The sequence below is a fragment of the Poromitra crassiceps genome (genome assembly GCF_964638095.1).
Source record: "Poromitra crassiceps genome assembly, chromosome: 25".
NCBI lineage: Eukaryota > Metazoa > Chordata > Actinopteri > Beryciformes > Melamphaidae > Poromitra > Poromitra crassiceps.
Window position 1 is genome coordinate 16,367,917 of NC_139649.1, and position 19,374 is coordinate 16,387,290.

Here is a 19,374-nt window from a genome sequence, read left to right on the forward strand (position 1 = left end):
ATATGGTCGACAAGTGGTAAATAAACAGTAGCCTACGTGTGTGATATCCCACAACTGTCATGGGTTGAGTCTGTCATGTTATAGCTAGCTATCCAGGAGGCTAATAACAGAAGCTACACACCACCAAACCTGTTACAACTTCCCTGGCTGATTCCAACTCTGCTCAGCTGTGGGCTCCTGCACTCTGATGCTGCGTTCGTTTATAACTTGGAGGTCGCAAATTGCCAGTTGCTGCAAAAACCAGATCAAACGTTACTACTCGGGTATGAATTCTCAACCCCTAGTTGCTCCCAGTGCATTATTTGACATAATTTCAACATGGCATGATGTATGAATTTAAAACACATTTTTATTTTATTTTCAACAATAGTATGCTTTCAGATCAATCAGCATACCAATACAGTAGTTGGTTAAACCTATACAATGAAACGTTCATGTTGTTGTTAGCTGCTAGCTGGAATAGTCGATGCTATGCACCTGGAACAAAGCAGACATGGAGGTATGTCCCTAAAATCAGACAGGTGAAACTCAGCAGCAAAATTGCTTGAGTGACATCACTGATGACATCACTGATGATGACATAGTCTCGCTTGCCAGCCTCCCCTCCCTTCCGTGAGAGGAGTCTGGCTGCATGTAAACAGGCTGCTGGCATAAGCTCTCTGCTCTACAGCTGCTCTCCCATTGGAGGCGACCATTTCAGTCTCTGCCGGAGCTCTGTCATTGGCTCCGACCATGTCAATCAGCTTCTGCTCCCTCCTCCCTGTGTGTCACTGTAAATGTCCCCGGCCACCGCAGTGAAAACAACAACGCTAACTAGCTAGCAAGCTAACGGCAGAAACCTACAGGCTAGCTTGTTGCAACACGCTGAAAATGGTATGTTTTCACAAAGATTTGGATTGTTGGAAACTCTTTTCCAAGGGCACTGCCACTAAGCGCCGCCCAAGACAAATGTGATTGGTTAAACCAAACAGAGCATTTCCCCCTGCAATCCCAGAATGGAGACCAGCGCTGCCAGACTCCTCTCACGCAAGAGAGGGGAGGCTGGCATGCGAGACTACTGATGACATCATCACTGATGACATCATTTCTGATGACATCACTCACGGATGACATCACAATTCCTTGAGTGACATGATGAGTCATCGGAAAAAACGTGATTCTGAGAGGGAAGATTCACGTGGCTGCAGAATACTGCAGTCTGCACCCTGTACTTCTCTCTCAGAATACTGCAGTCTGCACCCTGTACTTCTCCTTCAGAATACTGCAGTCTGCACCCTGTACTTCTCCTTCAGAATACTGCAGTCTGCACCCTGTACTTCTCCTTCAGAATACTGCAGTCTGCACCCTGTACTTCTCCTTCAGAATACTGCAGTCTGCACCCTGTACTTCTCTCTCAGAATACTGCAGTCTGCACCCTGAACTTCTCCTTCAGAATACTGCAGTCTGCACCCTGTACTTCTCCCTCAGAATACTGCAGTCTGCACCCTGTACTTCTCCCTCAGAATACTGCAGTCTGCACCCTGTACTTCTCCTTCAGAATACTGCAGTCTGCACCCTGTACTTCTCCCTCAGAATACTGCAGTCTGCACCCTGTACTTCTCCTTCAGAATACTGCAGTCTGCACCCTGAACTTCTCCTTCAGAATACTGCAGTCTGCACCCTGTACTTCTCTCCTTCAGAATACTGCAGTCTGCACCCTGTACTTCTCTCTCAGAATACTGCAGTCTGCACCCTGTACTTCTCTCTCAGAATACTGCAGTCTGCACCCTGTACTTCTCTCTCAGAATACTGCAGTCTGCACCCTGTACTTCTCCTTCAGAATACTGCAGTCTGCACCCTGTACTTCTCCTTCAGAATACTGCAGTCTGCACCCTGAACTTCTCCTTCAGAATACTGCAGTCTGCACCCTGTACTTCTCTCTCAGAATACTGCAGTCTGCACCCTGTACTTCTCTCTCAGAATACTGCAGTCTGCACCCTGTACTTCTCTCTCAGAATACTGCAGTCTGCACCCTGTACTTCTCTCTCAGAATACTGCAGTCTGCACCCTGTACTTCTCTCTCAGAATACTGCAGTCTGCACCCTGTACTTCTCCCTCAGAATACTGCAGTCTGCATCCTGTACTTCTCCCTCAGAATACTGCAGTCTGCACCCTGTACTTCTCCATCAGAATACTGCAGTCTGCACCCTGTACTTCTCCATCAGAATACTGCAGTCTGCACCCTGTACTTCTCCCTCAGAATACTGCAGTCTGCACCCTGTACTTCTCCTTCAGAATACTGCAGTCTGCACCCTGTACTTCTCCCTCAGAATACTGCAGTCTGCACCCTGTACTTCTCCCTCAGAATACTGCAGTCTGCACCCTGTACTTCTCCTTCAGAATACTGCAGTCTGCACCCTGTACTTCTCCTTCAGAATACTGCAGTCTGCACCCTGTACTTCTTCTTCAGAATACTGCAGTCTGCACCCTGTACTTCTCTTTCAGAATACTGCAGTCTGCACCCTGTACTTCTCCCTCAGAATACTGCAGTCTGCACCCTGTACTTATCTCTCAGAATACTGCAGTATGCACCCTGTACTTCTTCTTCAGAATACTGCAGTCTGCACCCTGTACTTCTCCCTCAGAATACTGCAGTCTGCACCCTGTACTTCTCCCTCAGAATACTGCAGTCTGCACCCTGTACTTCTCCTTCAGAATACTGCAGTCTGCACCCTGTACTTCTTCTTCAGAATACTGCAGTCTGCACCCTGTACTTCTCTTTCAGAATACTGCAGTCTGCACCCTGTACTTCTCTCTCAGAATACTGCAGTCTGCACCCTGTACTTCTCTCTCAGAATACTGCAGTCTGCACCCTGTACTTCTCTCTCAGAATACTGCAGTCTGCACCCTGTACTTCTCTCTCAGAATAGAGCGATTAACAGAGAGACACATTCCTCTGAGATTACTTTGTAACATGAGGACTTTTCAGAGTCAAAGAGTCTTGCTTGGGCCAAAGACACGGCGACAGTCGTGCAGCTTTGGAGTTATCAGAGAACACTATCAATGCAGCCTCCTGTAACCAGATGATGCACTGGAGACATCAATAACCTGCAGTCGCTGCACGGAGCCATTAGCTTGCATATCCTGTCTCAAATCAATAAAAAACCACAGGATATCTAGGAGTCCATATTGATGTAGTGCCCAGTGTGGCCATGCTTTCCCAATCAGGACTGACTTTAGACGTTGTGTTCTGAAACTGGGTGTAAGAACAGGCGTCTGGACCGGTTTTTTCTAATGAACAATTTGGTCTTTGTTATTAACTTGTATACACAGTATACTGTAGGTGGCGCAACGCAGTACAACCAAGAAACAACGACAACAACCAAGGGTAGAAGGAGCAACAAATATGTTCAGTGTTGTTACTGTAATCAAGTCGTTTTTGTGTTTGGTCATGGTTAGAACATTTGTGGACATTTTGTGACATGGCTTACGATACGGGGATGCACACCCAACAGGTGCATTTAGCCTCTGCTGCTGCCAGCAACACGCGTGCACGTAGCTTCTTCCTTTTTCCACTCAAGTAGCTTCAGTTAGCAGCAGTAGCCTACTATTTACGCAACTTCCTGTTTGACCAATAATGGCTCCAATCATGTGATCACAAGTACTGTTGGGCTGAATAGACAAAGAAAAGAGCGCCACCTACAGAGTTCACTATACCACCCACGCTCTTTGATTGACAGGTAGTCACTGATGGGATGTGCATGTGCAAAAACACCATGAATGGTCAAATAATTTAAGTTACAAAGTTATGAGATGTTGCGGGATATATAAAAGAATACGTGACGGGAGGTGATGACGGATTATTGAAAAATTAACGTGTTAAGTTACTAGTTATCACACCATATTGCCTGTCTTTTTGTATTTTGCTCTAAATATACAGTAGCCTATTATGTTCATAACTTGCACTGATGAAGACTGCCCGTCCTGTTAGTGTCCCTGACTGTGAAACACTGATGAAGACTGCCCGCCCTGTTAGTGTCCCTGACTGTGAAGCACTGATGAAGACTTGCTGCTCTGTTAGTGTCCCTGACTGTGAAGCACTGATGAAGACTGCCTGCTCTGTTAGTGTCCCTGACTGTGAAGCACTGATGAAGACTTCCTGCTCTGTTAGTGTCCCTGACTGTGAAGCACTGATGAAGACTGCCTGCCCTGTTAGTGTCCCTGACTGTGAAGCACTGATGAAGACTGCCTGCCCTGTTAGTGTCCCTGACTGTGAAGCACTGATGAAGACTGCCTGCTCTGTTAGTGTCCCTGACTGTGAAGCACTGATGAAGACTGCCTGCCCTGTTAGTGTCCCTGACTGTGAAGCACTGATGAAGACTGCCTGCCCTGTTAGTGTCCCTGACTGTGAAACACTGATGAAGACTGCCCGCTCTGTTAGTGTCCCTGACTGTGAAACACTGATGAAGACTGCCTAGTGTCCCTGACTGTGAAACACTGATGAAGACTGCCTGCTCTGTTAGTGTCCCTGACTGTGAAGCACTGATGAAGACTGCCCGCTCTGTTAGTGTCCCTGACTGTGAAACACTGATGAAGACTGCCTAGTGTCCCTGACTGTGAAACACTGATGAAGACTGCCTGCCCTGTTAGTGTCCCTGACTGTGAAACACTGATGAAGACTGCCTGCTCTGTTAGTGTCCCTGACTGTGAAACACTGATGAAGACTACCTGCTCTGTTAGTGTCCCTGACTGTGAAACACTGATGAAGACTGCCTAGTGTCCCTGACTGTGAAACACTGATGAAGACTGCCTAGTGTCCCTGACTGTGAAACACTGATGAAGACTGCCTGCTCTGTTAGTGTCCCTGACTGTGAAACACTGATGAAGACTACCTGCTCTGTTAGTGTCCCTGACTGTGAAACACTGATGAAGACTGCCTAGTGTCCCTGACTGTGAAACACTGATGAAGACTGCCTAGTGTCCCTGACTGTGAAACACTGATGAAGACTGCCTGCTCTGTTAGTGTCCCTGACTGTGAAACACTGATGAAGACTACCTGCTCTGTTAGTGTCCCTGACTGTGAAACACTGATGAAGACTGCCTGCTCTGTTAGTGTCCCTGACTGTGAAACACTGATGAAGACTGCCCGTCCTGTTAGTGTCCCTGACTGTGAAACACTGATGAAGACTGCCCGTCCTGTTAGTGTCCCTGACTGTGAAACACTGATGAAGACTGCCTGCTCTGTTAGTGTCCCTGACTGTGAAGCACTGATGAAGACTGCCCGCCCTGTTAGTGTCCCTGACTGTGAAGCACTGATGAAGACTGCCTGCTCTGTTAGTGTCCCTGACTGTGAAGCACTGATGAAGACTGCCTGCCCTGTTAGTGTCCCTGACTGTGAAGCACTGATGAAGACTGCCTGCTCTGTTAGTGTCCCTGACTGTGAAGCACTGATGAAGACTACCCGCCCTGTTAGTGTCCCTGACTGTGAACCAATGCTGACAATATGGCCAGAGCTCATTTGATTTTTCTGAAATATTAAGCAGTGGATATGGTCTCTGGTTGCACTTGAGAAAGGGGTCATTGTGTCTGGACTGGCCTGCCTGCGTATGACACCGGATCTCTTTCTCCCCAGAATAACTGAGGCCTCGGATCAGATGCCGCTTAATCTGGCCTTTCTAAGACAAACAAGGGAGACACGGTGAGGGAGACAGACAGGGAGGCTACAGTGAGGGAGACAGACAGGGAGGCTACAGTGAGGGAGACAGACAGGGAGGCTACAGTGAGGGAGACAGACAGGGAGGGAGGCTACAGTGAGGGAGACAGACAGGGAGGCTACAGTGAGGGAGACAGACAGGGAGGCTGCTCCTCACAAACTATCTGGTCTAAATCGCATTTTAGGCTTTAAAACTAACGAGCTTTCTACCTATTCTAAGATTAATACCACAAAGGCCATTGATTTGGACATATCACATGATGACCATAAATGTCATGATAGAAGCAGGCTTGGGCAGAGGAAGCCGTGGAAGTAAGACTGAAAGCTGTCATTCCTTGAATGTCCACTTGAGGCTGGCTCCCAAAAGAGAGTCGTTTCCCTGTGTTGAAATGCCCGTCTTTACAACAGGATCAAGCATGTTTACAGCCTGGTCCAAAACACGGTTTTGGTCTATAGCTAATTTCACCTTTCATAACATTATGGGGGATAACTCACCCGTTTAGAGTAAGATAGACAATAAGACTGTTTTTGGCATGATTGACAGGTCGCCTGTCCAGTGAGTGATCGCGCAGCTTGCCGATCATGGACCAATAGCAGGCGGAGCTGCGGCTCTGGGAAACCCCTGGCCAGCTTTCCCTGGAGGGAGCGTCACTCACTGATGTTTTGGAGACTGTTTGGATTGGACTTTGTGATTTAGAGGCCATTTACACCTGGCGTTAAAATGCATTTCTGCCATCAGATTGCAATCAGATTGTATTTTATCACTTCAGCCTGATTCCATTTACACCTGGCGTTAACATGCATTTTCTGCAATCTGATTGCAATCTGATTGCAGAAATGGTTGTCCTCACAATCTGCATAAAGTTGCTGTATCCAGATTGAGTGTAAATTGCATTTACACTTGTGTTCAATGTGTACAGAATGCATCCCTGACCACCTCCGGAGGTGGTTTGGCCGATCAGATTGCAATCCTTCTTCAATGCGTTTTGGGGGTGTTTACACCTGGCATTTCAAGTGATAAAACACAATCTGATTGCAGTCTGATCACAGAAAACGCATGTTAGCGCCAGGTGTAAATGGCCTCTTAGACTACAAACATGGCTGCATTTATATGTAAAGTTGTTGCCTAGAGCAGCTTTAAATATCCCATATTATGGAGGGGGGGGGAAAGGTTTCCTTGCCCATATACTGTATAAATGATATACTTCATCCTTCAACCTACTGTTACAACTCACATCATGTGAAAAGCGAATCCCTCCTTCCTGAGAAAACGTGCTTCTACAATTCGTATATTTGCAATTTGGTTTGTTCTGTTCTGTCGCAGAGTTTTCTCCTACAATGAGCTGCCATGTTGGTTTTTGGAGTTTTTTCCGCGTCTGCATTCTCCCCCCCTCACCCAGCTAATCAGGCAGCCAATCAGAGCAGCACCTCATTATCAGCATCCCCGCCCACTCAGAACAGCACATAGTTAATGAGGGGAGAAACAGAGAGGATGTGTGTGTGTGTGTGTGTGTGTGTGTGTGTGTGTGTGTGTGTGTGTGTGTGTGTGTGTGTGTGTCTGTGCGTGTGTGCGCGTGTGTGTGTGTGTGTGCGTGTGTTTTTGTGACATAATTCTTAGCCTTATTAAAGACCATGACGAGAAATGTTTTAAACAGCTAAAAAGAGCATAGGACCTTAATTTCACCCCCTTCTTTGTCTCACCTTGCTTCTCCAGCATCTGCGTATGCAGACCTCCAGCACCACAGGAACCCAGCTCCCATATCCAGCTATGTCCCCCCACCGGATTACATGGAGGGAGATGAGGACGAGGATCTCATCAAACCCAAAAAACTGGTGAATCCCGTCAAAGCATCAAAAAGCCACCAGGAGCTCCATCGAGAACTGCTGATGAAACGGTACAAAAGTGTGTGTGTGTGTGTGTGTGCGCGTGCGTGCGTGCGTGCGTGCGTGCGTGCGTGTGTGTGCGTGTGTGTGTGTGTGTGTGTGTGTGTGTGTGTGTGCACGCGTGCATGCGTGTGTGTGTTTGTTGTAGTGTAACTTAAGACCTGAAGATATAATTAATGAAATTGGGTGCCGGACAACCAATTAAGCCTGTCAATTAGGCCACTCAGCTGAGCAGTTTAGGCCTGACCCGTGGTACAAAACAACAAACAACCAGGTCAAGGGCAGTTTCAAGCAGGTCTTATTTCATTTTTCCACCAAGACAAATTTCAGGACAAAATGGTTATATTCAGCTGAAGTTCCTTCACATCAAAACAAAGAATCATAATGTAATGTCCCATTTCTGTTCTCAAAAGTCTCATAAAGGGTCCTTTTCTCAATGTCACAAGTGTGTGTGTGTGTGTGTGTGTGTGTGTGTGTGTGTGTGTGTGTGTGTGTGTGTGTGTGTGTGTGTGTGTGTGTGTGTGTGTGTGTGTGTGTGTGTGTGTGTGTGTGTGTGTGTCTACAGAGGGCAACAGCGGCAATAATGGATAGTTGGATGTTGGTGACGTGGGGAAGGGCGAAGACGGGTTATGAGGGCAGATTATGGGGCAGTGGAGCTATTTTCAAGACAGCAGCCCAGAGTATCACCAATCCAGTCTTTAATCCAGTCTTTAATCCAGTCTTTAATCCAGCAATATGATTCTTCAGTTGAGAGCCATGCCATGAAACATATGAGCTAAAAGGTGAAAGCATTGATGACTCTTGGAAGCGTAGTATTAAAGTCAGAGGAGGCTCCGGGAGTCTTCGCTCCACTAGAATCATGACAATAATAATGGATTACATTTAGTTTACATTTACTTTTCCAGATAATTCAAAGAGTTTACGATGATTTACAAATGAGAATCAGACTGGATTGAAAGTTGCTCTAAACACGTGCTCCCCTGCACTCTGCCTCTGCACTGTCTCTCAGTCTCTCACACACCTCAGCAGGCGCATCTCCCTCTCCTCTGCTTTGCCACACCCACTCCCTCTCAGGTGTCAATCCGTGTGTGTGTGTGTGTGTGTGAGTGTGTGAGTGTCTGTGTGTGAGTGTCTGTGTGTGTGTGCGTGTGTGTGTGTGTGTGTGCGTGTGTGTGTGTGTGTGTGTGTGTGTGTCTGTCTGTGTGTGTGTGTGTGTGTCTGTCTGTGTGTCTGTGTGTCTGTGTGTGATTGTGTGTCTGTGTGTGTAGGCTTGTGCTTAAATGCATGAAATTAGTTTATTGGACAAATGTAAATATTGAAGTTGATCCTATGAAAGCCTTTGCCTTTCCATCAAGGCAAAGGGCAGCTACTTTAAAGAATCTAAGATAAGATAGTTTGGAATTTTTTTACAGTGTTTTGCATAATTCCATTGTGTCATTTCACAATGTTGATGTGTTTACTATGATTATAATGTGGAAAAAAACAATATATGCTAAAACCTGAGTGTCGTGCTTAGGTGTGGTATAATGAGCATATATCACAGCCTGAAGTGAGCTATTGCTTTTATGAAACGGTTACCTAGTATGGCAATATGAAAGTGATAAACAACTCCAATTTAACTGAACGTCAGATAAGCGGCTCCCTAGCTGTCGTATACTGATGACGTCACTAGCAGGAGACGACAGTAAACACTCCCGAATATATAAATAAATACTCTGGGTATTGTGGTCCGGAGCTCTCATTTGCGAGGCAACAGTAGGATGCACTAGTAGGAGGCTAGCTAGCTACCATTTGTTTTATCAGTTTTCTCCTAACTGCGGTAGCCTATATTAGCGTGGTATACACTAAATATACCACAGCTGTGAGCCAATCACATTGCTTGATTTGAGAGAGCCGTTTCATAAGAACATACATAATGTAATTCTACCTAAAAGCAGCACATTGAAGTCTGGGCTTTGTATCTATATATTTAAATGATCGGGCTTCTTCTGAGGAAGACGATGCTGCTAGGCAACAGCCTCCCACCACACTGGCCTGCATTGCTAAGTTGTTGGGAATTTGTCAAATCACCTCGACTGTGGCGCTCAGATCTTTCATCTCTAGTCTCTTCAGTTCTAATGGGTGTATTCATTGCTAGAGCCCAGAGAACCCAGAGAAAAACATCCATAAATCTTACAATTGTTTGGGCTTGTGATTGAACTTAAGTCTGCACAGCTTTATGAAGCCAGTTAGTGGTAGTGTCCAGAACTTACGTCTGCACAGCTTTATGAACGGGGTACGGTGGTGCAGTGGTAAGCGCTGTCGCCTCACAGCTCGAAGGTCCTGGGTTCGATTCCCACCTGGGACGCTGTGGGCGCTGGAGTTGTGACCCCCCCCATATCTTCAATGCCTACTGCCCAGGTGGGCTATCTCGTCGAAAGGGCCTTTCTGTGTGGAGTTTGCATGTTCTCCCCGTACCCCCCAGGGGGTTCCTCCGTACATAACCCCCCACTAAAAACATGCAGAAGATCGTCATCCGACCAGTGACGACAACATCTGAAGTTGGTCCAATGATGGTCCAATGAAGGTCCCCGGGCGCTGGAAAGAAATAGCGACCACTGCTCCTGGCCTGCCCCCTGGAGGAAAGGACAAGCCTGGATGGGTCAAATGCAGAGGACATATTTCACCGGCCACCGTCAGCATGAGTGTGTGTTGTGGCCGCATGCATGTGTTGTGGTGTGACAATAAAAGACGGGCTGCCGTCTGAAAATCGTGTTTAAAATCGTGAAGCCAGTTAGTGGTAGTGTCCAGGCAGCTTTATGAAGCCAGTTAGTGGTATTGTCCAGGCACATGTAAACTGAGGCATGAGGAATGCAAGATTCATTATTGACGAAAAGACAGGATCAGATGCCCTATAAATATCTGCTACAACAAGCAAACATCTGTCAACCCTTCAACCGTGGCTGCACTGGCTTTATGTATAGGCAAGCATTTGATTTGTTTTAATAATTTATGTTGTAGATAGGCATATGCAGCTCCTGACAGAGCTATATATGTATGTATATATATGTATATAAAAAAACTGGGGTCGTAAGGTGTTTCGGGTCTGTTCAACATCATACACCCTCGCCCAGTAGACCCAGCCGAGGCCGATTAAGACCCCGACCCGCGTCCCGGAAGCAGCCGCTCACGGATCAGCCCTCCTACTCTGTCTGCAACGTTGCCCGCGGAAGGGCCGATCATGCCCAATCCGCTGCAATAGAGCCAGTGCTACATCGCAGCATTGCAAGACCCTTCGGTGCATGGAGGCTCTAAGGCGCTATGGGTTGTCTCCCCCTCTTATATACTGTATATATCTGGTGACAGAAGTATTTGTAAGTTTTGTGTGCACAGTTGCAGCGAGGCTGATAAGGGCACAATCACTAACGCATGTTGTTGTTTTTCTCTGTCCTCCCTCCCCACAAGCCATAGACTTCTTTAACAGACAACAGTCATCCCTCTCCATTCCAGCTCGACCTCCCCAGACTACACAGAACTCCATTAACAGTCATGCTCAGAGAGAAGCTATCAAAAAAGTGCTAAACAAATAAAAAGGTTTTACCTAACAATGTCATCACAGTATTTTCATGTTAACATGTTTACATGTATACATGAATATATCTGCCCATTACAGTACCTGGTATTGATATGGTCATTACTTTCTATGTTGGTGCATTACCACAGTTGAGCGCAATGTTGTTTGTTCCAAGCTCTTTAATTTAAATATATGGCAAGAGTGCCCTCTCCTGGAGAGGAGGAAACACTGCGCTCTGTGCTCTTTTCCAGCATTGCCCAGCTTCACATTCACAGTTCAGATTCAGATTAACTTTTATTGCCACAGTAAGTAATCAGAGTACAAACGAGGAATTTGACTCAAACTTCAAATAGACGCCAGGTCTGGCTAGATAAATGGCCAAATAGACACCGGTTATTTTTTTATTACGATATATTTTTGTGTTGCGCTCGACTGAATTCACAGTTACTTACCTTAATGACGTGTTGTTGCCGTAAATCAGTCTGGTTTGGCAAGAGGAGAGATTCGAGTAGGCTGCTTTCTCCCCCCTGTCAGACCGTTTTACGCTGTTTCTACATAACCGAAATGTTTCAAGTATGTATACTTCATTGTTTGATGCTGTACGGACTGAGTACGGACGGAGTCAAAGTGTTAAATTGGAGACGCTGTCTGGTTTCCATAAGGGGGCCAGGGGCGGTTTTAGGATGACACCTTTGTGTGGGCTCAGCCCACAAACAATCTATATGGTGGACCGCAGACCCCCATAGGGGGTCCGGGGGCATGCCCCCCCAGGAGAAAATTGTGTACATTTTAAAGTAAAAATTTATCAATTTGGTGCACTTTGAGATCAAAATGAAGAGACTAGATCTATGAAGAAAGCTTAATCAATTTATCAGATTCACTCTTCTTCTTCTTCTGTGTGTGTGTACTTCTTAGCAGATACAGCTTCTTCTCACAGTTCCTCTGTTCTCCACGATAAGAACAACATGGGGAGCGGTGAAGAAGTTACCGGTAATGTTGGTTGGGCGTTGTAAAAATGCATTTCTGTCAGCGGAACAGTGATGATAAATCCAGTATGGATTATATTATTCGTGATGGCTTTTGGGCTTCGATGGTGAGGCGGATGGCAGTTGGGAAGAAGCTGTTCTTGTGACTAGAGGTTCTGGTTCTGACAGACCTCACACTCCTGCTGAGGGGAAGTGCCTCAAAGAGTTTGTGGCCTGGGTGGGAGGGGCCTGGGTGTGCAGGTCCTGAAGGGATGGCAGGCTTCATTTGCATATTCCCCATATCACACTGGGACCTACTGGTGGAGCAGCTCCACCGGAGTAGTTGGAGGTTCACTACCTTATAAGGGCACCTAGTGGTTTTGTTATATGTGTTTAGTCCTTGTTTAATCCAGATTTTAGTTTAGTTTTTATTATTTAGTATTTATTAGCATTTGGTCTTTTTTGTCTGTATTATTATTATTATTTTTAAGTCTAATGCTGTGTGACTGGTGCTATGTGACTGGTGCTGTTGCTGTGGTGCAGGGGTGGTGCTGATGCTGTTGCCGTGGTGATGTGTGACTGATGCTGTTGCTGTGGTGCTGGTGTAGATGCTGATGTGTAGATGATGTAGATGCTGGTGTAGATGCTGATGTGTAGATGATGTAGATGCTGGTGTAGATGCTGATGCTGTTGCTGTGGTGCAGGGGTGGTGCTGATGCTGTTGCCGTGGTGATGTGTGACTGATGCTGTTGCTGCGGTGCAGGGGTGGTGCTGGTGTAGAGACGAAGCCGGAGCTGCAGAGAGTGCTGGAGGGCAGGAAGAGGGAACAGATGATCAAACAGAGGAAGCAAGAGGATGAGGCCAGGAAGAAGATCTCTCCTCTCGAGCAGGAGCTCCTCAAGAGGCACAAGAAACTGGAGGAGGTATGGGACACCATTGGAGATACTATAGGGTTACATTTGATGATGGGACAGTGTGTATTATAGTATTATATTTGTTTTTATTATTATTATTTTCTTACCCCCCCCCCCCCCCCATTTTCTCCCCAATTGTACTTGGCCAATTCCTCCTGCTGCCCCGGTCGCTGCCCCACCCCCTCTGCCGATCTGGGGAGAGCCGTAGACACACGCATGCTTCCTCCAATACATGTGCAGATGCTAGCCGCTTCTTTTCACCTGACAGCGGGGAGCTTCAGCAGCAGGATGTAGCACGCTATTGCCCAACAGTTCCCTTCCGCCCCGAACAGACCGATCAGAGGAGTATTAATGTATATTTAAAACCAAATGCAATTTTTTTCCCACTTTCACCTGTTGTCTGGCTTGGCAGGTTGATGTCACAGAAATACATGTAAGATACAAGATAAGAAGGAAAAAATAGGAGGAAATCAAAATCACTGGCCATTATAGCCACTCAAATTAAAGACATACTGACATGAAAATAACAGATAACTTCAGAGGATTATCAGGTTCATGATCCTCAGACCTAGTCCACCTCCCTGCCCCGCAAAAATGCTTCACACACCACACCTGCAGCCAGAGCCTCAGAGACTAATGTCCTTGAGTACTGTAGGCTATAAGCCCCAGAGACTAATGTCCTTGAGTACTGTAGGCTATAAGCCCCAGAGGCTAATGACCTTGAGTAGGCCTACTGTAGGCCATAAGCCTCCACAATGAGCAAATGTTCATGTACCCCATGCAGGTACAATGCAACAAAATAATGTGTGCATTAATAAGAGACTTAGCCTTCCGTGCGCCGCGGTCATTGTTTACAGTCCGATTGATGCGAGAATGGAGTTGGAGTTGATGGATTGAAGGTTTTGTAGGTGTTGTAGTAGTGTTGTAGTAGTGTTGTAGTAGTGTTGTAGTGTTGTAGTAGTGTTGTAGTGTTGTAGTGTTGTAGTAGTGTTGTAGTGTTGTAGGTGTTGTAGTGTTGTAGGTGTAGGTGTTTTAGGTCCAGATTACATTTCGGCTAATCTCTAAATAGATAACTGCATGTGAGACATCGTCGGACTGTAACCAATGACGGAATCAGAAGTCTTAGCACGGACATCCACTCTACACCGCAAAACCCTGATATACCGGCCGCCTGTCCCTCTCTCCCAGAGTCTTGTCGTCAGACTGATAGTGATCGACTCTACTTAGTTTACTTTCGTTTCGTTTATTGGACAGTTGATACAATACATGATGAAAAAATAAGTCACGCATCATAAAAATGTCAAGGATAGCACAAAAAGTCAGACTTATTTCCATTGTGGTCCTTGGTCTCTGTACATAATATACATAACCACATATAATCACACAATCCATATTACTAATCAACATTACCTACCTACATCACAATAAAATACAACAAAATACTACTTGACTACAGTGACGTACTAAGTTTAATCCTGGACTTTTTCTAGGAGCCATTTCCTAACTTCCACCTTGAAACTATTTGGGTTCAGGCTTTGTTTGATGGTCAAAGGCAACTCATTCCATTCCTGAGCTCCTGTGTAAGAAAATGAGCATTGCCCCCATGTTTGTTCTACACCTTGGAGGATGCAGGTTGGCTTACTTAACCCAACATTTTCCTCTGTTCCCTGCTGCAGCTGGAGAAGAAGGAGGAGCAAGACCAAGAGGAGACTCTGAAAGCTCCGGAGTTTGTCAAAGTCAAGGAGAAGCTAAGACGGACGTCCAACAAAGAGGAGAAAGAGGTGTAAAGACCCATACCAGGAGGTGACGGCTTGAAACTGTCCGGATGTTACAGGCTGACAGGATGGCACTGCTGACATGGTATAGACTGAAGTCCCGTTGAGATGCACAATGGCAAGGACTGATGTTAGCATGGACCGTCACAGCCTGACACAATGGCAAGGACTGTTGTTAGCATGGACCGCCCTCCCCAGCGGGCCGCGACACGACACTCTCTGAGTTAGGAGCGAGCAGACTGCAATGCCAGGAGGATCACAGTAACGCCATCACCGTTTAACATGCTGATGTAATAAGTGAGATGAGCAACAAGGAGCAGCTCGTTAATTCTCATAGATTAATTAAGGACACTTGCAGCAGTGAAACATTGTTTTTCAGAATTTGTCTCCCTAAAGCATCTCTTCTGGGCGAAGACTGGGTGGAGACATTGTCGTCTTCATTGTGCTCTGTGAGGAGCGCGCGAGTGCCTACATCTCTGTGTGTCTGTGGGATAAAGACTTCATAGCATTTGCAGTGGGGGTTTTATCCCAGGCCTACTGTACATGGCAGAGGGCGCAGTGCGGAATCATTAGCAGGTAGTAGCCCAGTTGCTAAAGCTGTGTGAAAAGGACGCTTGGGCTTCACATCACTTGTCTCTGTTTGACATGTGAAATGTTCTAATCAGCTTAATCTGAATGATATGTTAGATTTATTTGTCTCATGTTACTTGCATATTACAGGCCCGAAACAAAGGGCCTAATTGACAATAGTGAAAAAATATGATTTTCCACAACTGGCTTAAAAGAAAGCTCATAATTGCTTTAATAACGCATTTTAAACTGTAGGTTTGCAGATGTTGGAAGGTTACACAGACAAACACTGAAACAGCAGATGCTTTTTCAGGCCTGATCATGTTGCATGAAAAGTGTTAGCAGTTAGTGCCAACTGCAATCTAGAAGAGTGGTTTAACTGCAAGGTGGAATCACCAACAATCTTTTGCATTGAGATCCTATGCTTACCGGTGCCTTCCTGCATAAAGGGCATCATGTGATGTTGGATCTGCTGTCATATAAAGGGAACTTGTTTTGAACAGAGCTGTATCAGCTCAAAGTGTAATAGTTTTCTGAAAACCCCAGATTTTTGCTTTTTTACTTTAACAGATCCTTTCCTCATAAACATAATTTTGATACTCTCACATTTAATATTATTTTTGGAGCTGTATGACATTATATAATAGATAAAAGTTCTCCATTTAATTTCTCTCAATGACATATGGTAATACATCGCTGATGGAAACTCTTCCATTTTTGAATAGACAAAAGATAAAAAGTTGGAATTCACCTGCACTCCAGGTTACATTCCGAGATGCACAAAATGTCTCTCACTGTACCTCCCCAGACTAAACAGTAAATCAATTAAAAACCATGCTCAGCTAGTGACTCGATGTAAATATCAGATCAGACTCACATGGAAATTACAAATCTACATACATCTACATCCTGTTTCACACAATCCATCAGAACTTTATGGCCTCTAAAATCACATCAGATTTATAAGGGTAATAGAAGCCTTAGGTAATAGACTCAATGTGGTTGTGTGTCAAAATAGTTATATTGTTATATTGCAATCTTTTTTTAATGGCACTTTAGAATGAAATTGTGTAAATTAAATGTACAATCTAAAGCAGACATACAGTACATTCTTATTAGACTTTTTCCAACTTGATTACAAAGCATAATTACCTGGATATTTTCCTCCTAATTTGCCTTGATTCCTGAAGCCACTTAAATATACATTTTAGATACATTATTTATCTCTTCGGTATTTAAAAAATAAAATCTACCCAAAATCTACGTAAGACAGTATAGTGTTGAATTAATACAATACACAAGCATATTGGCAACTAGATCAATGTCCCCGGCCAGCATTGTTGGATTTATTCTATTTTATTTATTTCTGCCATTGAATTTATAAAACATGTTTACTTTTTGGGTTGATTTTCCACCGAACAGTGTTGGCATTGCACAAATTTGACAATGCAACTTTTTATTTTTTTGTGACTTTTATAGCGACAATCAAGATTGTATTCATTAACATACTGGTGTGTTTCAGATTATGGCACAACTGAATAAAATTAGGAACGAAGGAAAAATATATTTCTTGATATGAAAACAAATAAAGGACTAATCACACTATGTTTTTTCTGCTTTCAAAGTAAGAATTTGTAGCTATATGTTTGCTAACATTTGCTGTTCTAAACGGTGCCTGATAGGTGTTTAGTGTGGGGGGGGGGGGGATTCTGGTGCAAAGGAATTGATACATTTTACGTTTCAACAGACAAAGAAAAGTTTGGTACAGAAAACCCAAACCGCATCCACAGAAAATCCAAGGAAAAATATGTCACAGCACTGGACACAATGTTGACAGGTGATCTCTTGCATGTATATATGATGATCTCTGGGATTTGTATGTATATACTATACTGTACAGTTTTGGGCAAGTTACTTTCTAAATGTAATATATACTACATATTACTAGTTACTTTCATTTGAAAGTAATAAGTTACTTTACAATATTACTGTCTGTGTAGAGTAACTCATTACTTATTACACTACTTTTGCATTATTACACTACTTTTGCATTACTTTCACCACAATAGCTGCAGTAGCATGACATCGCCGCCCCGGAACCATCCCGAAAAATAATTTCAACCGTCTTGAAGTCAGTGTAAATCTTTTTCCTTTGTTATTCTCATCTATAGTGGTCATTTGCATAAAAACACACAATTTGATTAAGAAATGATTATATCGTTATTTATGTGCTTTGATCAAAGAAAATGTAACTCAATTTGTAACTTGTGTTACTTGACAAAGTAACTGGTATAATATTACTGAAATCCTATTGTAATAAGTTATATTACTGAGTTACTGCTAAAAGTAATATATTACATGTAATATATTACTTTTGTAATGAGTTACCCCCAACACTGTGTATATATGATGTCTGGGATGTGCAGGCAGCACACAACACAAAGGATATTGAAGGGTTGTGACGTTGACAGTCTTACATAATACACATGTAGGAGTTAGGTGTGGTGTGGTGATATGTAGGTCAATCTCCACTAGATATCATGTAACATTTCCTCACTTTGGGATTCATAATTTCTTTCCAACTAGATGAAATATTGTTTTTGCTCTACTATATAGCCTAGTATCAAGGTCAAATTGACTTCACTTCTTTAATCATTGATTGAATATTGAACACACATACTGAAGTGGAGCTATCAGTATCAGTAGATTATCATTAGAGCTATCAGGAGTAAGCCAGCATGTATATTGTTACAAGCCCAGCATGGTAGAATACAGAGAGAGGGGAGACAACATCAAGATGATTATTGTGTGACGTGGCCCAAGTTACTGGTCAAAGGTAAAGTTGCTAGATGATGCCACCTAGGTTTTTAAGAGCCTAGAAACTCAGGCCCAGGCTTGAACTCACAAAAATACAGCTCTAGGTTCCCATAAGGTTCTATACAAGGCAAAGCAGTGTTGTCCAGTAAGGACAGACTGAGGCAAAGTTAAAGCACAGTATTTATTTTACATTGTAGGTCAGTAAAAACAGTGAAAGTCAATTAAAAGGTTGAAATTCTTTAAAAGTCCAGGGAATCTCAAGTAAAATGCAGTTATCTAAAAGGGAGCTAGGCCCCAAAACCCCACAAGTGCAGGAAGCCCACCAAGTCCCATCCAGCACCATGATCCATTGTGCCTCTGCCACCGCTCACCAACTCTGCTGCCACCCAGGAACTCCTGACACCTGCAAGCAGACGCAAGAACAGTCTTCTCTTCAGTAACAACTTGGTGTGTGTTAAACTATATAGCCTATTCGTCTTCATGTATCTGTCATGTTATAGCTGGCTATCCAGGAGGCTAACAAGCTACACACCTCCAAACCTGTTCTACTCTCTTAGCAAAGCATTGATGGAATCAGCGGTGGCAGCATGGGCCTTCCTTCCTCCTGCTTCAGGCAGGCAACAGTGAACAAGCAGTTAAAACAGCTTACATGAGCCTTGGCTTTCTGTCTCTCTCTCCCATGGCAGCAGTCCTCCTGAATGATGTTATCCACGGCCTTCTCAATGCCATGACAGATTATGCTGTGTCTGTAGTGTCTGTCTATATGAGTGCATATAATGTGTATTTATGTAATAACTCATACCATTAATTATGTGTATGCAATTATCTTATTGAATATGAAATGCAAATGAATGGAACTTTTCTCCATATCACACGTTGTTGTTGTAGTTTCCTTGGTGTCCAGCTGCCAGCTGCTATTTGCATTAAGTTATTGAAATGATCTGATTGGTGTGTTGCTTGGTGACTTGCTGTATAAAGGCAGCCTGAACAACAGGTGAGGAGAGCCTTTTAAACATGATGAAGCAGAGAGGAGCACAGTGGCCCACTGAGGGAGCTGGTAGTGGTGGTACTAGACTAGAGAGTTGTAACCTGGCCTAGCAAGTTTTGAAGGATTCTGACTTTATTATGGAAGGATGGGTTTGTTTGTTTGTTTATTTATTTATTTATTTATTTATTTATTTATTTATTTATTTATTTATTTATT

General features: G+C 44.2%; 1 protein-coding gene across 1 annotated transcript in view; it reads left to right on the forward strand.

Annotated features, from left to right (window-relative positions):
* Window positions 1-14,795, forward strand: part of LOC310798097 (protein FAM107B) — a gene marked incomplete at both ends in the record, with an annotated part of 37,639 nt that extends 22,844 nt beyond the window's left edge. Inside the window, 3 exons of the mRNA XM_083660592.1 lie at window positions 7,407-7,587; window positions 12,858-13,017; window positions 14,685-14,795. Of these exons, the coding sequence (XP_083516718.1) occupies window positions 7,407-7,587; window positions 12,858-13,017; window positions 14,685-14,795 (452 nt within the window). The remainder of the gene's footprint in view (window positions 1-7,406; window positions 7,588-12,857; window positions 13,018-14,684) is intronic.
* Between the last annotated feature and the right edge of the window lie 4,579 nt (window positions 14,796-19,374).